This window comes from Archocentrus centrarchus, chromosome 24 (genome assembly GCF_007364275.1).
Source record: "Archocentrus centrarchus isolate MPI-CPG fArcCen1 chromosome 24, fArcCen1, whole genome shotgun sequence".
Lineage (NCBI taxonomy): Eukaryota > Metazoa > Chordata > Actinopteri > Cichliformes > Cichlidae > Archocentrus > Archocentrus centrarchus.
In genome coordinates, this window is record NC_044369.1 from 6770646 (window position 1) to 6790876 (window position 20231).

At 40.9% G+C, this 20231-nt stretch overlaps 3 protein-coding genes across 4 annotated transcripts in view; 2 read left to right on the plus strand and 1 right to left on the minus strand.

The window, feature by feature from the left end:
* Window positions 1–674: 674 nt before the first annotated feature.
* On the minus strand, window positions 675–5602 carry sprtn (SprT-like N-terminal domain). The gene is made up of 5 exons (XM_030721524.1): window positions 5017–5602; window positions 4799–4898; window positions 4482–4610; window positions 3103–3385; window positions 675–2538 (listed from the first exon to the last, which is right to left on the minus strand). The coding sequence occupies exons 1-5, from the start codon at window positions 5346–5348 to the stop codon at window positions 1535–1537; spliced, it is 1848 nt and encodes a 615-aa protein (XP_030577384.1). The 5' UTR covers window positions 5349–5602; the 3' UTR covers window positions 675–1534.
* A 491-nt stretch (window positions 5603–6093) lies between these two features.
* Window positions 6094–10995, plus strand: exoc8 (exocyst complex component 8). Its single transcript, XM_030722254.1, has 4 exons — window positions 6094–7356; window positions 8139–8392; window positions 8836–9084; window positions 9542–10995. The coding sequence occupies exons 1-4, from the start codon at window positions 6204–6206 to the stop codon at window positions 9944–9946; spliced, it is 2061 nt and encodes a 686-aa protein (XP_030578114.1). The 5' UTR covers window positions 6094–6203; the 3' UTR covers window positions 9947–10995.
* Window positions 10996–16048: 5053 nt separating this feature from the next.
* trim67 (tripartite motif containing 67) overlaps window positions 16049–20231 on the plus strand; it is a 56180-nt gene continuing 51997 nt past the window's right edge. The window contains exons 1-2 of one of the 2 annotated variants that reach the window (XM_030721913.1): window positions 16049–16674; window positions 16738–16908. In XM_030721913.1, coding sequence (XP_030577773.1) covers window positions 16075–16674; window positions 16738–16908 — 771 coding nt within the window. In that variant the 5' untranslated portion in view covers window positions 16049–16074. Of the gene's footprint in view, window positions 16909–20231 lie in introns of both variants that reach the window. The other variant, XM_030721912.1, reaches the window with a different exon arrangement.

A 20231-nucleotide genomic window follows, 5' to 3' on the forward strand; every position in this document is an offset into this window, starting at 1 on the left:
CCTTCTAGAATACTTTTTTAAATTTCTAGGACAAATGGTTAAATGGATCTGAGGCGATACTGAAACCAAATTTAAGCAATTAATGTTAGTCTTACAAAATCAAAACATTTTGGCTCTCAAAAATGCTCAAAAGCACGTTTGTCTGATTTAGTCTAATCTGTAGTGTCGCCAGCAGGTCAAATATAAGATTTACTCAGTGACATGCTTGATCAAATATTGGCTTTTTGGCACATAGAAGTTGGTCTTCAATGGTTTCTGTGAGGCAGACTGTCAGACGCAGTTAATATTTTTGAAGTGGAATTTCAGCCAAACCAAATGCTTCCTACACCTGAGTAGTTTTGTTGTCTTAACATAACTAAACTGCTAAAGAAAAAGAGGTTTTTCTGGGAGAAAGTCTGAATGGCACAGATCCCAGCTGGCTTAAAATTTCATGCAGATTGATGGTTCCCGCTGGATAAATCCAAGCAACGATTCACTGTGCCACACCACCACGAGGACACCATTTTTGGGTTTGAGTAAAAAAATCCTGACAAAGAAGTTTACTGAATCAAGTCATCATTAACTATCTGAGTTTTAGTCATCACATACAATAACTGTTATTGTTATTGATACTGACATTGCGTTCCACTCCAAAGCATTCAGGCAAAGAGAACAATAAAAATATTTTATTTGGCAATAAGAAACTCTTTCCAACATAAACAAAAAAAGACATTCAGATAGAACTTTTTAAAGTTTTAGTCAGCAAACGATCCTCATTTCTCGTACTGCAGATATCACTGGTGAGGTTTTTACTCAGTAAAATCAAATACCCTTGGACCGCCTGACCCCGCAGGCTGGGTGCAGTGCAAATGTGATGACCTGCAGGAATAAATAGCTAGCGAGTATGAAATCTGACTCCTACAGATCGAAGCAGCAGAGATCACAGTATCTCCTGCTGTCTGAAGGGCAGCAGATGCAGACCTGAGGTGGTGGTGGTGGGGGATACATCACCCTGCAGGCCCCACAAATCAATACATCCACACCCAGAGGAGGCAAAAATAGGTTTTCTAGACTAAGACAAAGCAGCTTCTGAATTCAAACCAGACTGCAGTTCTTCAAAAATGCTGCTGTTACAGCATTCTGATGCAGTCCAGATCAGTGTTAAGAAGATAGGAATTATGTTATACCAGACATAAAGCCATGCAGTGGAATCACAGGACTGATCAGTGTGTTAGAAAGTAAAAGGAGGAGGAGATGTCACCCTTTAAATATTCAAACACAGTTAAAACAAGTGTTGTCCTGGGCAATATAAAAGGAAAGAGCAGTGCTAATATATCTGTGATTATCTGTAAAACCCTGCAGCTCTCTTGGTATACCAAGGCATAAACTGTCTTAAAGGCACTCTGCAACCTGTTGGCAAAACCTGGTATTGAGCCAATGATGATATCATTTTACTGAACATCCAAAGTTAAGAAGCTTTGGTACAACATGAGACTTCTCCTGACTTTCTGGAAGTTGGTTTTATTGCATCATCTCTTTAACGTCATCCCGTTACTCAAGAGAGGCAGGAATCAAGATGCTCGTTGATCTTTGACTCCTGAACTTTTGCTTGGCACACCGGACAGCTGACCATCACTGCGGAGGAGGAGGAGGAGGAGGAAGAGGCGGCAACACTGTGCAGCCCTGGAGAGGATTGCAGAAAAGCAGACGAGGAGGGTGTGGTGGTGGCTTCCACCTGCATTGCTGGTGATTTTGCCTTTACTGATTCCTTTGATGCTGCTGAATTGCTGCCTGATGTTTTCTGGAAGAAGTCAGCAATGCTGCTGCGGTCACCCCACACCCTCTTCCTCGATGTCTGACCCCCACCTGCAGCCCCATGCGCGCTGTCACTGTCAGAATTAGTAGAATACTTGGACGGTATTGGTTTTGAAATGCTACCTTGGGATCCTGTTGAAACTACAGATGGGTATTTGCAATGGTTGGGTATGTTAGGACTGGGCTTGGGAGTATTGGGAGAGGAAGTCGATTGATCGTTTTGTTGTTTTGGAAATATAGAGGAGGCAGAAGCAGCATTTATGAAACTCTTTGATGATGTCGGTGAGTCTCTTTTGGTCTCTGGCTTCCTGAGGCTTGTGCTGTTAAAGAGGTCTTCAATGGACTTCTGTTTGAGCTTATCTTCTCCTTGGCTGCGACTACTGCTGTGGGATTTGGGGATTTTCACCGGTGAACCATTGATGCTGACAAAAACCCTTGTGTTACTGACAGACTTCTTTACAGGCAGCTTTGTCCCCATGGATGCAGCTGGTCTGATGGCGGGAAAAGTGTTGGAGGTCCCATTGGTTTTGGTAGAGAGAACAGGAGAGGAGAGACTTTTAGGTGGGGATGAAGGCGTGAAGAACTTTTTTGGAGAGGGGACAGGGCTGGATAATGGTGCTTTAACAGCAGGCAGTGGTGGCCTGGGAGATGGAGAGGAAGACGTGGAATTCTGAGAATTCCCCCCAAGGATGAAGCCTTTCCCGCTAAATGGGATGATATTCCTTATATCCTGTGATCCAGAACCTGTGACAAGAAAAGTTACAAATTCAGATTCAACACAAGGCTTTTACGTTAATTAATTTAGTTCAAGTGGACCTATTACACGTTTCCTATTTTCTATCATATATATTGTTACAGTGGTGGGTTATTATATTAAATATAGCAAGTTTATGTACAAGTAATCACAATGAGACAGAAGCTTTTGAATGTGAAGCATGCAAAGAGTCCAAAATATAAAAATACGAAGCTGGAAATAACTATAACAGGTCATGGACAGAATGTCAAAGACTCGCTGGAATAATTACCATTCTTTATACTGCAAAATTTACATGATTTATAGCAGAGTCAGTCAGTCTCATATTGATTTAAACTGCTTTCACATGCTCAAATGGCAGAGGAAACAATCAATTCACAGTTAAAAGTAGTCAGGCAACAAAGCACGAGGTGACTGTTATTGTGAGGCAATCACAGAAAATTAAAGATAGTTTTCACTCAGGTTCAAAATGTTCAAAATATGAATAAAATTTTCAAGGTTGTTGGAACAATGTATTACAGCTTAATACACAGGAGAGGGCTCAGGCATGTTACCTGGAATTGTACTTGAAGGCTTGCCACTTCCTAAGGTCTTCTTCTCTGAGGTCTTGGCATCCTTTTTGCCTTTTTTGCCATATCCTTCAGGCTCCTTGATCTTGGTGTATGTCCCACCACATGTTCTCTGGTGATCCTCCCACCAAGGGTCAAGAGAAGATGGAGCTCGATTCATGGCCCTCTTCACGTAGCCAAAATAGGGTCTGCGGTTCTGGCAGGGCCCGTTGCACCGCCACCAGTGCTGCCGGTATACATCAACCTCATCGTGGAAGCTGTGGTAGATCTGATGAATGGAAAGAGAGAAGAGAAGATGGAAGTTTATGACAATGATTTTATTGCTTAGTGCACGGGTGTCAAACATGTGACCTGAGGGCCAAAGAGTCCAATCAAGCCCACTGGATGGCTTTGCAAAGGCACACAATTGCTGTGAAAGCATTAAAAAATGAAGTTTTTCTATAAAAACGAACATTACTGAAGAAGTGAAAATGTGGAAATTTGAACCATTTCAAGATCTAATCTTATTTGGATTATAAAGAAGAAAAATACTGTTATTCTTTTGTATAAAAAACATAACATCAGAAGGTTTTGTGCTTTTGTAGATTCATTGTGATCTGTAACTTTTGATGAGATAATAACAGCAGACTGAATGTGGAATAACAGATGTATCCTGCTAACACTGGAAATATTTCGGCTGTTAATCTATTTTGCAAGGACTGCTTCACTAAATGTGTTTTGTATGGTGCTTTACAATAACATTTTCATCATGGGCATGAATGTCATGGTAATTTTGGGCTTTTAATGACTGTTCATTTGATTGTAGAGCGTTCATCTGCAATGACAAGTTTGAATTTGGATTTTCTCTAATCTACACAGTGTCAAAAGTGCTCCAACCTCAACCCTATTAAAGTTGTGCGGACAACACTAGAAAGTCGGGTCTATGCAGGGAAGCCAATTTAAATGAACTCTACCAATTCTGCTAAGAAAAGTGGCCCAACATCCAGCCACAATTATGTAAGAAGCTCTGAGGAGATGTATAACCAGTGCATGGTTGAGGTGCAACACGCTAAGGGACATTTAACCAAATATTAGTGGGGGTATATGTATATATTTGAGCCTGTATATATATATATATTTGACCCTATGCAGATTACAGAAAATCTGAAATAAATTCAAACTTGTTAAAGTCATTACAGATGTATGCTGTACAATCATTCCACCATGGAAAAAGAACAGTTCAAAGAAGCTGTTAAAAGTCAAAAATTACCAGGACATTCATGCCCATGATGAGTGGATGGAAACGTCTAACCACAGCTGTATTTGGAGGTGTGAAATTTTCTCAAATAGGATTTCAATTCAGTGCTCATGAAAAGATTACTTACAGTAATATTTGTTCCACTGGCTTTGTTGATCCGGTTCATGTGTTTGCAGAACTCTGGTCCATGGCCGTCTCTGTCCCGGTTGTTTTGAGTCACAAACAGGAGCGCGTGAATCATTTCATGGAGAAGGGTCTGTAGAAACAAACAAACAAAACTAAACTAAACTAACTCAGAAAATAAAATTTGTCTTCTTTTTCAGAAGTTCCAAGCTATCATTTTGTCCCCCATTCAGAGCTGGGATTTGGGAATTAAAATAATTGTTGTATAAGTTCCAGCGCCTGTAACAAGCCCTTTCCCAGTGCTGTTCAGATCAACCTCACCTCCACAAGGTCTTTTCTGGGTCTAAGTTTCAGTAGAGGCTCACTGAGCCTGATTGAACACAGTCCACCTCGACCCTCGTAAGAACAAACTCCAGCACACCTATGAGCAAAGACAAGAGAGAAGCAGGATACATTACACGTATGCCACACCAAATCCCAAACAAAAATCAGACCATTTTATTCATCAGAGGTAAAAAAATATATATAACATGACTTACAGCGTCATTCTAGGGCTCCACTTCACCTCCACACCGCAAAGTTTACTCCAGAAGAACATGTCGTTGAACTCCAGAAACATGGCCCTGACATCAGGACTGGGGTCAAGCATCTCCCAGGACGCATCCACAATAGACAGCGGCCTCTCAGGCTGGGGATTCGTTTTCCAGTAGGGTACAACATCGCTACCACCTCCAGCTCCTTCAACTTTCCGTTTCTTACTGCTGTGTATGACACCATCATCCCCAAAGTCCTTTGATGAAAATAGCGAAGCCTGGTATTCATGATCAAACTGCTCCTGCAGCTGAATGGCGAGCAGAAAATCCTCATCCATACCACCAGTAGAGAAAAGCTTTGATGTTACGTGGCTTTGTTTTCAGTTAGCTCGTTAGCACTGACTAGCTACTGTAGCTTGTACAGGTTTCTCAAACAGGCGGTAGCATCACCTCATCCCGAATATCGTCTGCCAGACTACCTATGTGTGAAAATATTTTGAATTTCTGTCAAGATTTCAAAAGAAACAGCCACATTTTCATATTGCTAACCACCAGACCTCAACTAACCCGAAGATTAGTGTGTGAAGTCTGTCACAATAAGAAAAAATGAGTTCCGGTAAGGCTTTCAAATTAAAATAACTTCTAGTTGTAAGTATAGGTCTGTGTTTGACATGGCTAGTTTTTAGTTTTTAGCTATATATCTAAATTATTAAACTATTTGCATATGTGTTCCGTAGCATATACTAATACTTTTTAAAATAGTTGGAACAATTATTTATTTTTTTATAACACGTTGTTTCCGCTGTGCCCTCGAGTACTTATCACAAACTTGATTAAAACGTAGTCAATTTGAAAGTCATCACAATGGATTGTGGGATATGGAGTCTTGTTTGCTTCGGGTGGTTTTCGTCAGTTAAATGAAAGAAAACAATACTGCTTTCTAATGTATGACATTAATATATGTTAAATTATATTAAAAAATAATATTTTGACCTTTATGAACGACCAATTAGCATTTTGATTTTTTTATGGTTTATCTTTTTTGTATCCCGTGACGTTCCAGGGTGTCAACTTCCTGTTTAGGGTTAAAGCGGATATGAACCAAGGCGTCTAGATAAGCAGTTTCTCTGTCCACTTTTCTCTATATTTTATCAACAGTTTATCCCAGTAAGTAAAAAGTTACACGGCAAAAAATGTCGGAAACGGGGAACCGACTACGGAAACTTCTCGAATCGCCCAATTTCGACCCGCAAAATTATGTGAAGCAGCTGTCACAGCAGTCCGATGGCGACAGGGATTTGCAGGAGCACCGACAAAAAATTCAAAACCTGGCCGACGAAACGGCTCAAAATCTGAAGAAAAATGTCTACAAGAACTACAGACAGTTCATCGAGACAGCCAAAGAGATTTCCTATCTTGAGAGCGAAATGTACCAGCTGAGCCACATCCTGACAGAACAGAAGAGCATCATGGAGAGCATCACTCAGGCCCTGCTGTCCACAGACAAGGATGAAACCTCCAAAGAGATGCAGGCAGCTTTTCCCAAAGAGACAGAGGAGGTGAAGCAGAGGACACTCACCTCACTGCTGGAGAAAGTGGAAGGGGTTAAAAATATTATGGACACCCCAGGCAGGCATCTTATCTACAATGGGGACCTTGCAGAGTTTGATGTGGACAACATGTCCCCCATCCAGAGGGTACACGCTTTCCTGATGAATGACTGTCTACTGATTGCCACCTGGCTGCCTAACCGGCGTGGCACGGTGAAGTATAAATACAATGCCTTGTATGATCTGGAGAGCTTTGCTGTGGTCAACGTAAAGGACAACCCCCCCATGAAGGACATGTTCAAAATCCTCATGTTTCCAGACAGCCGCATCTTCCAGGCAGAGAACAGCAAAGTTAAGAAAGAGTGGCTGGAGATCCTGGATGAAACCAAGAAAAACAAAGTTTCCAAAGACAGGCACAAGAAGGAGGAGGAGGTCCCCACGTCTCCGGTCAGAGCTGAGGTATCCACCAATCCCTTTGATATGGATGATGATGAAGAGCCGGCAGATGCTGCAGAAAGTGTAAACCTCAGTCTTGAGTGGATCCAGGAGCTACCAGAGGATCTGGACGTGTGCATCGCCCAGAGAGACTTTGAGGGTGCTGTGGACCTGCTGGACAAGCTCAACGAGTATCTCAGAGACCAGCCGGTCACCCCGAAGGTTAAAGAGCTCAGGGGGAAGGTGGATGAACGCGTGCGGCAGCTGACAGAGGTCCTGGTGTTTGAGTTGTCTCCAGATCGTTCACTTCGTGGCGGTCCCAAAGCAACCCGGCGGGCCGTGTCCCAGCTTATCAGACTAGGTCCTTTTGTATTTCATATTTTTGTAAATAACAAGCTTACACACATAACCAAAACAAACAGCACCTGTCTGCTGTCACCTTATTTTATATTCAGTGTATTCACAGTAAGGCTGTGCTCAGCCCACTCACAGGGTTTCCATGATTGACTGTAATTATTCAGGGAGTGTTGCTTACTCTTTTCATCATTTGCATGGATTTGACTTGCAAATTATTTGTCTGATTTTTGACCTTGGATGCAGTTAAAGTGTAATTTTCAGATGAATAAGCTGTTCCCGCAGTGATCTGTATGTATTCACTGCATAAAGTATTTATTTTTTATTTGCTTTTCCTTAAACTTGAGAGACACTGAGTTAAAATCCCCTTTGACTGTGTGAAAGAAAATCACAAAAGTTCACATTTTATACTGTTAAGACATAGTACTCTGTTAGTGATGTTTTCCATAATTATTTTCTAAATATTTTTGACCCCCCCCTTCCCTCACTCCCAGGTTTTCTTTATATATTCAAAGAGAATATGGTATCAAATTTATTGTAATTCTTTAAAACATTTTTACCATGAAGTTTAACTGGTCTCAAGATATACTGTGAGAAACATGTCAGAATTAGCTGTGAAATAGTTACACAAGTCACACATTTGCAATCAGAAATATTAAGGCCCTCAAGTCCCATAACTCATCATGGTTTGTGTGAACGTAGTTCCTTAAATATGTAAAATTACGGTGTAATTACCATGAACATTCTGTACTGTCTCATCACACAGAATCATTGTCATCTGTGTTTCAGGCCAGTCCACCAAAGCCTGCGAGCTGTTTCTGAAGAACCGCGCCGCGGCAGTGCAGACCGCCATACGGCAGCTTCGCATCGAAGGAGCCACGCTGCTCTACATCCACAAACTCTGCAACATCTTCTTCACCAGCCTGCTGGAGACCGCCAAGGAGTTTCAGATGGACTTTGCAGGGAACACGGGCTGCTACTCTGCCTTCGTGGTCTGGTCCAGATCGGCCATGAGGATGTTTGTGGATGCTTTCAGCAAGCAGGTAGTGAAAATATTAGATGGTAAAACCCTGGAATGAGTAATAGGTACAGTGTCCAGGGATATACAATATATAACATCTGTCATTTGAATACCTTGTATTGTAACATGCTAAGCTGCTGATACTTGATACAATATTTGTGTATCCTGATGGTGATTTAAGTCTTAATGGTTTAAAAAATTGCAAATACACAATAATGTGTCTAGGTAAAGAGAGCATGCTTCTGGCTCTCACTGCTTTAAAAACAAAAGAGGAAATGTTTCAGTAATCCAAAACCACTTTCTGGGAAGCTGGTTTTACCTTTTTGATTAGAGCAAAAGCTGGAAAAACACAACAGCAACACAAGAGGTTCTGTGAAATGGCAGCCAGACAGTGCAGTGTGACTCTTGAAATTAAATTTATGGTTTAATGGTTTCCCTAACAAAGCGAGTTTTCCTTATTGTCAGGTGTTTGACAGTAAGGAGAGCCTGTCCACGGCAGCGGAGTGCGTTAAAGTGGCTAAAGAACACTGTCAGCAGCTCACCGAGATTGGCCTGGACCTGACCTTCACCCTGCAGTCCCTGCTGGTCAAAGACATCAAGGCAGCGCTCCAGAGCTACAAAGATATCATCATCGAGGCCACAAAACACAGAAACTCTGAGGAGATGTGGAGGAGGATGAACCTTATGACTCCTGAGGCTTTGGCTAAACTTAAGGTGGATCCAAATTCTGCATTGCTTTCATGTTTTGTCTTTTTTATTTTGTCTCTTGGTTCTTACTGTTTCTCAGTGTTTTTAGTGTTGAGTTTTTCTTTTGTTGTTGATCAGTTTTTAACCAAGTAAGCAATAAATTTAGTAACAGATAAGGTCAGACTTTTGATAATCCAGTAATAATCCACTTAAATTATTCTTTAATCTAAAATTGAACTATTCTATTGCAATTTTTCCACTGTGAGGCGTTTAAGCTTGGGGTTTTTGCATGCTCCTCATACAAAAAAGACGTAACGTTGTGCTCTAGTAAACTCTGACATAATAAAATAATAGTTATATTTTCTATGGGCAGAGTTACTTAGGGCTGTTTTTACATCAGATGCTGAGGCTCTCATATAAAAGTTGCCATGAATCCCGTTTTTGTTTTACTTTTGGGAACGTTAACACGTTTATCTTTCTGCAGGATGAGATGCGCAGCTGTGGCATTAACTTTGAGCAGTACACAGGCGATGACTGCTGGGTGAACCTGAGCTATACTGTCGTGGCCTTCACCAAGCAGATGTTGAGCTTCTTGGAGGAAGGCCTGAAGCTCTATTTCCCTGAGCTGCACATGGTGCTGTTAGAGAGCCTGAGGGAGATCATCCTGGTGGCTGTACAGCATGTAGACTACAGCCTCCGCTGTGAGCAGGACCCTGAGAAGAAAGCCTTCATCATGCAGAACGCCTCCTTCCTCCATGACACCGTGCTGCCGGTGGTTGAGCGGAGGTTTGAGGAGAGCGTGGGGAAGTCGGCCAAGCAGCTGCAGGACCTAAGGAAGAGCACAAGGTCGGTACGAATCAACCCTGAGAGCACCACATCCGTGGTTTGAGACCGACTGGAACTTCTGTGGCTCATTTGAAATGAAAGGCTCAAAGATGGTGGCCAGGAAACACCTACACACTCTCTTAATGACTGTTCTGTCAATTTCAACTCCCATTTTAGAAATAAACACACCACCTTTGGTTCTTTATATGCTGCAGGACAGGAAATCACTGGATACATAACAGAGACAAGTAACAGTAGCATTAGAATAAGATACCTTAAAGTACCCATATTATACTCATTGACAGGTATTTGGTTTTATTTTAGGGGTCCATCAGAATAGGTTTACATCTTAAAAACAGTCATACGGACTCCCAGAGAGTCTAGCCTGCTTTAATTTGTCAGCTTGTCCAAAACAAGGAAAGGGTTGCCTGCCGTAACTCTACGAATAAAGACGCAACATTCAATAATAAAACCTGACATTTCAACCAGAAAGCAAGGCAACTGTTTATTCTTTGTTTGAGGGCATGCCGGGCTTGTTACTAACTAAGGTATTACACTAATGTGATGTAGATAAATCACAGATGAGAAGCCTGGATGACAAATGGTGACAAACAGCTAAACTCAAAAGGCATAATGTGGACACCTTGTAAGATGCTGCTTTGCATTTGAGTTTGTACAGTTTTCACAAAAATATATATTGATATTGGATAATTATTAAAAAAAATCAGCTGAATTTAGTATGCCTTCAAAAATCTGTCACAATGCATTTTACACATTGTTCTTCAAGTATATGAAAGAGGTGCAATGACTGCATGAGGCTGATAAATGTACTGATCAGAGAAATGGTGATATTTCCATTTTTGTTACTACATGATTATACATATTTGCTCCTAATGCAGCATGGTGTACTCACCCTAATGGCAAAACTTAATTGTATTTAAAAGTTGAATTTTCAGGCCATATATTGGACCATAATGAGACACTAAAGTATTCAAGCACACAAGGACTGATTAACAAGGATGACTGAAGTGAAATGCACCGGTAAATGTTTTCTGTTGTTCAGTGTTTGTTTGACAGTAACACATGGAAATTAATAAAGACCATCATACACAATGCAGAATACTCATTTTATTAACCAGAAAGATGTTCAGTTTGATTCAGTTTATACAGTGCCAATTCACAGCCTAGGCCTACTGCAGCATCATCACCTGATCCATCACTAACTATAAGCTTTATCAAAAAAGGAAGTTTTAAGCCTAATCTTAAAAATAGAGAGGGTGTCTGTCTCCTGAATCCAAACTGGGAGCTGGTTCCACAGAAGAGGGGCCTGAAAGCTGAAGACTCTGCCTCCCATTCTACTCTTAAGTATCCGAGGAACCACAAGTAAGCCAGCAGTCTGAGAGCAAAGTGCTCTATTGGGGTGATATGGTACTATGAGGTCTTTAAAATAAGATGGGATCTGATTATTCAAGACCTTGTATGTGAGGAGAAGGATTTTAAATTCAATTCTGGATTTAACAGGGAGCCAATGAAGAGAAGCCAATATGGGAGAAATATGCTCTCTCTTTCTAGTCCCTGTCAGTACTCTAGCTGCAGCATTTTGGATCAGCTGAAGGCTTTTCAAGGAGCAGAAGTTTTACTTCTGCTATGAAGGAACAAAATTTATCTGCATATTTTCACTGTAACAAAAAGGTGCAGTGTCTAAAAGAAGCAAATGATGTGTCACCGAAAAAAGTACATTAACATTTTATACGCAGTCAAAAACTTTCCAGTAAAAATGGAAGTTAAACCATATCCACAATAACAGAAAGAAAACACTGAATGGATAGGACACACTGTAAGTGTTCTCCTGCTATACTGAGTGAAACTGAGAGCAGTACGGTGTTTTCTCATCTTCTAAATTTGGCTGACATGTTTGCTCAATAACTCAGCAGTAATTCTTCTCTTTTCTTGTCTATGGTGCATTTTGCATATCTGAATTATCTTTCCAACCTTCACAAAGAAATACTCCATATCAGCAAACTTTCCTTTAGAGCAAACATGTTGACTTGTTCTAGCAGGAAAAGCACAGCTCTTAGTACCCGTTAGCATTTAGTAATGTAATGCAGATTAATGTGAAAAATATTTAACATTAGTTAGTGGGAGCTTGCTTTAATAGAAAAGGCTTCCAGTTACTACATCCCTCTGGGGCCTTTGCTGCCATTTTTCAGGTCATGTCTGCATCAGCTCTCTTTCTTTATTAAAATAAATGCATTATTCAGCACTGTAAGAGTCAAAGGACTGGTCATTTTTCAAGACAACCTCAGATCTTTGAATATGAATGCCACTGTAGCGCCATATGAGATTTATAAATAGTTGAGCAGAATTACATTCACACTACGTGTATCAGCCCTTTTCAAACTTGTAGCCAAGGTATCATGGAGCAGCTGTTGTTCATGACTGGAGATATCACCCCGAGAAGGTTTCTACATTTTCACCAGGCCGGCTGTGATGAATGAGAAATCTATGCAGCAGGTAGTTTAATAATCATCATGCTTAGGCAAGTATATTTAGACTAGTCATTATTTTACTGGATGAACCTGTTATTTGTTTGATACACTTAGTGGAGGTCAAAAAGGATTGATGGATGCAGACAAGGACTGGATTTCTATGAGCTGTGTATCTACAGTTCTGTGCTTATGCAAAAGCAAAGGCCTATGGTTCATTTAAACTAAATTAAACCTATAATAATAATGAGTTCATCACTGTGCAATGGCTACATTGCCCTCTTGTGGCAGGTCAGAATGAGAGAAAATTAAATTAAGGCAGATGATTTCATTATAATCCAGTTTGTGGGCTCTGCTTTCATTTAAGCAGTCGTGCATTTATAATTCATCAGTTGAAGTGTTAAAACTTTATTTTCTGGGCAAAATCCTAAAATTCAAATGTGATAAAGTGTTTGAGAAACATCTGTGAATATAATCTGTTTGACCGGTCCTCCTCCTGCAGTAAACCCCCAGTAAAGCCAGTCTGGGTGGTACTACTGTAACAGTGAGCAGTTCCTCACCGTCTTTCTGGGAAGCATTTCCCAACAGTCACAGAGTCAACGATGGCACAATAGCGGATATTTTTAGGCGCGCGATTGAGCACGTGATTGTTCTCTCCGCTTCACAGCTCATTTCGTAATCACTGATGTGATCGAGGGCTTGAGGAAAGCCTCAGTTTAGAGAAGAAGCATCAAGCTGGAGGGATTATTCGAGGGAATTCAGGCAAACTATGAGTGAATACAAAGAACATAATTCACAAGATAAACATGTGTTTAGTTCTTTTTTTTTTTTTTTTTTTTTTTAGCAAAGGGTGTTGTGAAGGTGTTGTACTTTAAAACTCCATTTCAGCATCTTGATCCAAGGAGACCTAATACTAAGAATCCCCCTTTCATGCAAAATAATTTTTTAGATATATATTTTTTAAAGCTTCACTTTTTATACAGCTGAAAGATGCTTAATATGACCTAATTTTACTATCTGGAGAAAGGTGATATAAATATTGCCTGTGTGAAAAGTCACAGTCACGCTCATTTGCACACTTGTAAAAATCTGAATGTGAAACTTTCTCTATCCAACACAGTCCAGAGTGTTAAATGTTGTTTATTTATTCAGCAGTAACTACATTCATACCACTGCAATACCTCAGTACACTCCTGCAGTACTTCAGATGTTCTCCCACTTTACTCCACTACATGTCATAGATATTTTTTAAATTCCACATCATTTATTTGATAACTTTATTTAGCAGTAATTTGCAGATTCAGATTAATATTACAAATTATAACTGCTATATTATGAAATGCTATCATAGGTTAAGATAAGAATTCATGAGGAAATTTCAGAGTCAGCAGTATATAAATTAAATCATTAACTATAGCCCTATAACTATATATCCATTACATTAATGCAGTGACATAATCTATATTACTTTGAAGTGTCATTCGGTACAGTGACAGCTTTGCTAGTAAAATTATCTCTTTTACCACTTCTTCATATTTCATTGCAGCCATCAAGTGCAGGATATGAAAATTCTCTACTTTGGCCACATCTAGTGATATTACATTTTTACATATATATTTTTAGAGGAAAATATTTTCAGAATATCCATCCATCCATTCTCTTCCACTTATTTCTGTTTCCACCACTGTAAATTTTTGTTTTCTATTTAAATTTATTTATTTGCCATCCAAAAATAAAAATCAGCATTTTGGATTGTCATGTCAGTTAAGTCTAATTTTGGACATATTGTAACTTGATATTTTGAGGTAATAACCCCAAAATCTGCAATGATAACCTGAAATTTCAATTTAGCTCTGCCTTTTGTTTTTTTCTTTTTGCGGTGGTGGAAACAAACTTCCATAATGAAAAATACAACAATATATTGTAGCTCTTACCTTTATATTAACAAAGGGTTAAATAATTATTTGGAAAATGAAATGGGTTCATTAAAGTGACCAACCCACGGAGACCCATCACTTAACTCTACAGTTCCCTTCAGACCGACAGAGATTTGTGACATTGTCACAGTCCTCTGGCCCACATATTACTGGTTTGAATCCAGCTCAGCCCAGTTTGCAGCAACAGTTTTTATACTATATTTTTCGTTATTTACTGGTTGATATAAGTGATGGCTGAAGTTTGAGTTGAAACAGTAGACATCTTTTTTCAGACATTGAAACTTGCTGTTGAACATATTCAAATTATAGCAGCCAAACAGCCAGATTTTTCTTTTAGGAGTAAAAAAAAAGAAAAAGAAATTCCTGTGCACTGCAATCTGATTTCTTTTGGGCATTTTAATAGGCCTAACTAAAACATGTTCATCAATAACATTATTCATCTTTTGATGTGAAATAAGGGAAAGTACACAAAAAGCAGCCCAGTTTAATTTTACATAAAAACAGCTCCAAATAGCTCTTTTATGATGGCAGTTTTAGAGGACAGTACTGATTGGCTACATTTTTGGTGGCCTTCAACAAAATTTGCCACACAGTTTTTAAAGCCTTCCAGATTCCTGCAGCAAAATGACAGTTTAACATGAAGCTTCTGGATGAATCTTGAAGAATTTCAGACCAAGAGTACGTTTCTCATATTGGGCTCTGCAAGAGGAAAGTTCTCTGTTGTTACGGTTGATGGTTAGGTTGGGCAATGAGACTGGAGGAAATTGCACATCTGGAGAGATGCATATCCCTGCTTTAATGTGGGTGTGCAGAGACCCACTCTCATTTCACCGCAGAGCAGATCTGAAACCCAGGTAATGGCATGCTAATAGGGCTAATAAATGGAAAAGCTGTCCCAGTGTGTTGGATTAATCCTGCCTCCCGAGGGACTTCAGTCACGCCTGCTGTCTAGTCAATTAAATGTTTAGTTAACACAAAAGACCAATGTGAAAAAACGCAAAGGTTTCTGGCTCGAACTGCTGCTCCCTCATCCATTTTGAGTCCACATGGAAACTCCCTGCTATTAAACTTTGTTTAATCCATTTTTACTGAGTACATGCACTTCTGGTATCACGTTTCATTTGTTTCAGACTAACAGGCAGAACAAATGCAGAGTTTAGCAGCAGTCACAATAAATGAGCTGCATTACCATTATCATTTGACACAGTGATGGCAGTTTTTGCCTTTCTTTTCCCTGTGTACTGCCAGAAAGGAGGTCTAAAGAGTTTAATTTTATCAGCTCTGAGACATTTAGGGAGCAATTCCCTAAAGCGATTCAATTAAAATGCCTTGACTTTTATTACCTTTTATTTTCAATGAGATTTAAAAAAAAAAAAAAGATTTACACTGGTTTGCAATATCAGCTTATTAAAAAAAAAATCCGACAAAATTGCAATTCTTTTACATTTTGTATCATTTAAAATAAATAAAGCAATATCGTGGGCAAAATTAATAAAGAACTGAATTACATAATTGAAGTGTTAGTTTAAATATGTAATATCTAAGCAATTTGAAGAAAAAAGCAGAGATCCTCTTTACAAGCCGTGATAATCTGAAATCTGTAGCGTTTCAAATCCTTCAAATTAACTCTATCAATCAACCCGAATCACAAGTCCCGCCCCTCTTGGCGCATGCGCAGGGCAGCGTAGGGAGCTGTCCAGTCAGTCGGTGCTGGAGTGTTCCAAGTGAAGCAGCTTTTCCCCTCCGGTCCGCCGACACAGACGGGAGCGATGGAAGAAGAGTTGAAATGCCCGGTTTGCGGGTCTCTCTTCAAGGACCCCATCCTGCTTCCGTGCTCCCACAATGTCTGCTTGGGATGCGCTCGCAACATCACGGTTCAGACCCCGGAGGGGGAGACCCCGGTGCAGAGCCGAGCCTCGGGCAGCTCTGACTACGACTACCTGGACATGGACAAGATGAGTCTGTACAGCGAAACGGACAGCGGATACGGCTCCTACACACCGTGCCAGCTCAAGTCTCCAAACGGGGTGCGGGTGTTTCCGCCGGCGATCCCCCACCGACAATGCACCCTCACCTGTCCGCTGTGCCACCGAAGCGTCTCCCTGGACGAGCGGGGGCTCCGGGGTTTCCCCCGGAACCGGCTGCTGGAGGCCATCGTGGCGCGGTACCAACAGAACCGCGCCGCTCCCTCCTCATCTTCCAACGCGGTGAAGTGCCAGCTCTGCGACCGCAATCCCGTGGACGCGGCGGTGATGTGCGAGCAGTGCGACGTCTACTACTGCAACTCCTGCCAGCAGCGGTGCCACCCGTCCCGCGGTCCCCTCGCAAAACACCGCCTGGTGCCGCCAAACAAGGCGGCAGGAGGGGCGGCCAGCGGAGGAGGAAGCGGTAGCGGCGGCAGCACTGGGGGAGGTGGAGGCGGCGGTGGTCAGCAGCCTCCCGCTACCGCACGGAAACCCGCGACATGCGTGGATCACGAAGCGGAAAACTTCAGCATGTACTGCTGCAGCTGCAAGGCTCCGGTGTGCATGAAGTGTCTGGAGGAGGGAAAACACGCCAAGCACGACGTCAAACCACTGGCCGTGATGTGGAAGCAACACAAAGTGAGTGGACACACACTCATAACACCCACAAAACCAATACACTAATGTGTCTCCATTAGTGTATTGATACTAATAATTAGACTATTGAATCCCAATGAGCTGACCCCCAACACACACGCACGCGCACACAAAGGGAGAGAGAGGGCATTTCTGTGTTTTTGAAATATACACCCACCCACACATACACAGACTACCAGAGGCCATTACCTGAAGTGTCCTTGCTGAGCCTGAACTGATGGTCTGTCTTTCTTTTCTTTTCTTTTCTTTTTTTTTTAACAGTTTTTAATATTTACAGTAATTTTTGTGCTTTTGGTGGTCATATTTTAATAAAAAACCAGCAAACAAACAAAAAAACAAAACAGCTAAATACTTCATCATATTTTCCACAGAAACGAAAAAAACACTAATGTCTGATCCTGTGCTGAGTGTGGGGGGAAATAACTAAATTAAATAACAGTGATTCATCAGAACATAATTACTGTAGGCGTCAAAACCTAGTGTGCCCCTGTGTGCATTATGTGTGTGTGTGTGTGTGTGTGTGTGTGAATGCAAAATGCGTCATTACTTAAAGCGGTCACACAGCATTACTGCCCCACATCTGCACTGTAAATGTGTATATGTGACGTGGTTGGTGAGTGTAGCGAGGAGGCAGAGGAGGTCATCGCTATTCCTCAGGCACTGGAATGAGGAAGCCAGGCTCAAGTCATGAGTTGAAATGCGTCTCTGATGTCTGTGCCTGGTCTTAATCTGCCAAGAGAATGAAGTATAAGAAAAAATAATTAGTTTATCTGCTTTTCTCTGTTTCTGTTGAATACATTTAAATCAAATGCTTAAGTTTTGTGGAAAATGTTTGCATTTTTGAAAATCTTGAGTTGCACAGTTGAGTGTTCTTGTCCCACTCGCTTTTGAGGTTTGTATTGTATTAAATGTGACTTAGAAAAAGAGGGTTTTACCACTGACTGCATGTAAAAGAGGAACGTAGACTTCAGTTCTAAAAGGTAAGGTCAATGTGGAAACGTCCTTAAGCTGTATTCTTTTTAATGGCCAGCAGGGGGCAGTTCCATTAGATGCAAAATGAAGTCTGATTGTATAAAAAAAACTATAGGAAAATGGGCCTTCTCTTAAATTAATCTATGATTTAATTATACGTTTTCCTGATGAGTTTATGGTCTCATTTGCTAATTTCAAGCCTTATTTATTACAACATGGTGTACAATGTGTGAAGTATAATCAAATTTAGAGGAGAATTGAGGGTACAGCAATGTGGCTACCTTGCAACTGAGCGTTCTGCCTTGCAGCATGTGGTATTCTCAGTTTCTTGGTGAGAACCACCCCTCTGCTCTCCTGTATTATACATGAACACATGGCATCTATATCTGTCTTTTATATACAGCTCATGGAGTTTACCAAATATTCTGAAAAAGATTAGCAAAAGTTTCTCATTTTTATCGCCTATGAAGGGAAACCTCTGCCCTGCACATATGCCTGTGGGGGTGGGGGTGCAGCCTTGCTAGCCAGCCAGCAAAATTTGCCCTGTTAGGTGGCAACTTTTCATCTTTAGCCTGTGGAGATAAGATTGTGATCAACAGTTTCTTGTGACCCTAGTGGAGATTTTATCAGATGTTTATTTGTACAGTGTGACTATTTGCATTGTTCCTAAACCACAATAATTCAAAGAACCAACATCTTTAAGTTAAAAATTCATAGAAAATAAAGGTAAATAAATCTGTTCTGTTCCACGTTAATCCAGAAGTTTTGCAATTTTCGGAAGCCCGTCTGGACGTCAGCCTGGTGTTCAAATGCTGCATCACAGTTTCTTTTAGACCTAAAAGGTCAGAACGTGATGCAAACAGATTATGTTCACAGTATTTCTGGACTCCTTGTTTCTGAAAGTCTTTATGCAGGACATTGAATTTGGCTTGCATTAATTTGGAGCGTAGTTGTCTTCATCTCATATGAGTAAAACTTCATTCATTCTAGTGTCAGGAGGGACAAGGTTTGGCTACAAACCTGCAACACTGTTTTTCCATCCAAATTCATCTCTGCCTGCCAAAAAAAGGAGGAAAAACCCCACCCACTGGGTTCATTAATGGATGATTAAACTGATTTATGATATAATTCATTTCCTAATGACTCTTCTTCATTAATTTTAAAACGAGTGTGCTCCAGGGTTGGGGTCGACTCAGGTTCACTCCTCTCAGGCTAAGCTGTGACCTGACTTTGGAGAACTGTAAAAGATAGTGCTTTCTGTTATATTTCTTCACGTATCTTCATGATTTTGTATTACTTTTGAAGAATTTTAATCATATAATTACCACATTAATTATGAGAACTATCATTATAGTAAAAAAAAAAAAGGCCCCAGGGTCTGGAAACAAAGGGGTTTTTAAGAAAATGTATTATCTACTTAAAGGCACTGAACAGGCTGCAGGACTGTTTATCCAACCTGTACCTCCTTTTAGCTTTCAGCATGCTTGCTGTTAGTAGTGGAGCATTTCATCCTCACACTCAGTTTTCATTTGTGTAAATAAATTAAAAGCAATTTTTGCCTCTCTCCTGCTAAGTGGGTCATCGGGACTAATCTCTCAGCCTGCCTTTCTTGTTTTTTGTGTGATTGGAAGCCTCCAGACATTCCATTCATCATTTATCCGCCACACATCTCTTCGCCGCTTTCTGGCTTTCGCTCATCTTTCACCTTCTCCTGTATCCCTCACTTTACCTCTTCATCTCTGCATCTTATTTATATTCTCCCCTCCCCCTCGTTTACCTTCCCCATCCTCCATCTTTCCCTCTATCACCCTGTCCTATAAATGAACCGTGAAAATCCCATCAGACTACGGGAGTGAGAGGCGGCGTCGATAAGCGATGAGCAGCGTATGAATAAGAGATGGCCACCACTTAGTTAATATGGTGTCCTTCATGTTGAGGGAGATCGATGACTGGCTGTCTTCCCCTCTCAGCCCACACGTGAGCAGGCAACAAGCAGCGTCTTGTGCATCTTCGTTGCAGACCTGAAATGGTTGTTGAGTGTTTGAAGTGTCACTCAGTGAGGTCAGTATCGTAGAGTGGGCTTTTATTCTGGTAGCTGGCACAGTTTTTCCTCCTCATCTGTTTTCTTTCAGTGGGCGTATCTCGATCCGGCTGGTGTCCTGCTTCTTCCTCCTATTCTTCATCTCCTCCACTTTCCATTCTTCTTTTCATTCACATGGTTTCTCTTTCTGTGCACCATAAGGAAAGTGGGCATTATGGGAGGGGGGGGGGGGGGGGGGGGGGGGGCTTTCCTGAGGAAATTAGTCATCTGTTGTAGACAAATAGATTAAGTG

Coding starts and splice junctions, on each gene's coding strand:
- sprtn (XM_030721524.1), bottom strand. CDS start 5,348: ATGGATGAGGATTTTCTGCTCGCCATTCAGCTGCAGGAGCAGTTTGAT. Junction 4,899..5,016: donor TGGAGCCCTAGAATGACGCT/GTAAGTCATGTT, acceptor CTTTGCTCATAG/GTGTGCTGGAGTTTGTTCTT. Junction 2,539..3,102: donor GCCTTCAAGTACAATTCCAG/GTAACATGCCTG, acceptor TTCTTGTCACAG/GTTCTGGATCACAGGATATA.
- exoc8 (XM_030722254.1), top strand. CDS start 6,204: ATGTCGGAAACGGGGAACCGACTACGGAAACTTCTCGAATCGCCCAAT. Junction 7,357..8,138: donor GTCCCAGCTTATCAGACTAG/GTCCTTTTGTAT, acceptor TCTGTGTTTCAG/GCCAGTCCACCAAAGCCTGC. Junction 9,085..9,541: donor AGGCTTTGGCTAAACTTAAG/GTGGATCCAAAT, acceptor ATCTTTCTGCAG/GATGAGATGCGCAGCTGTGG.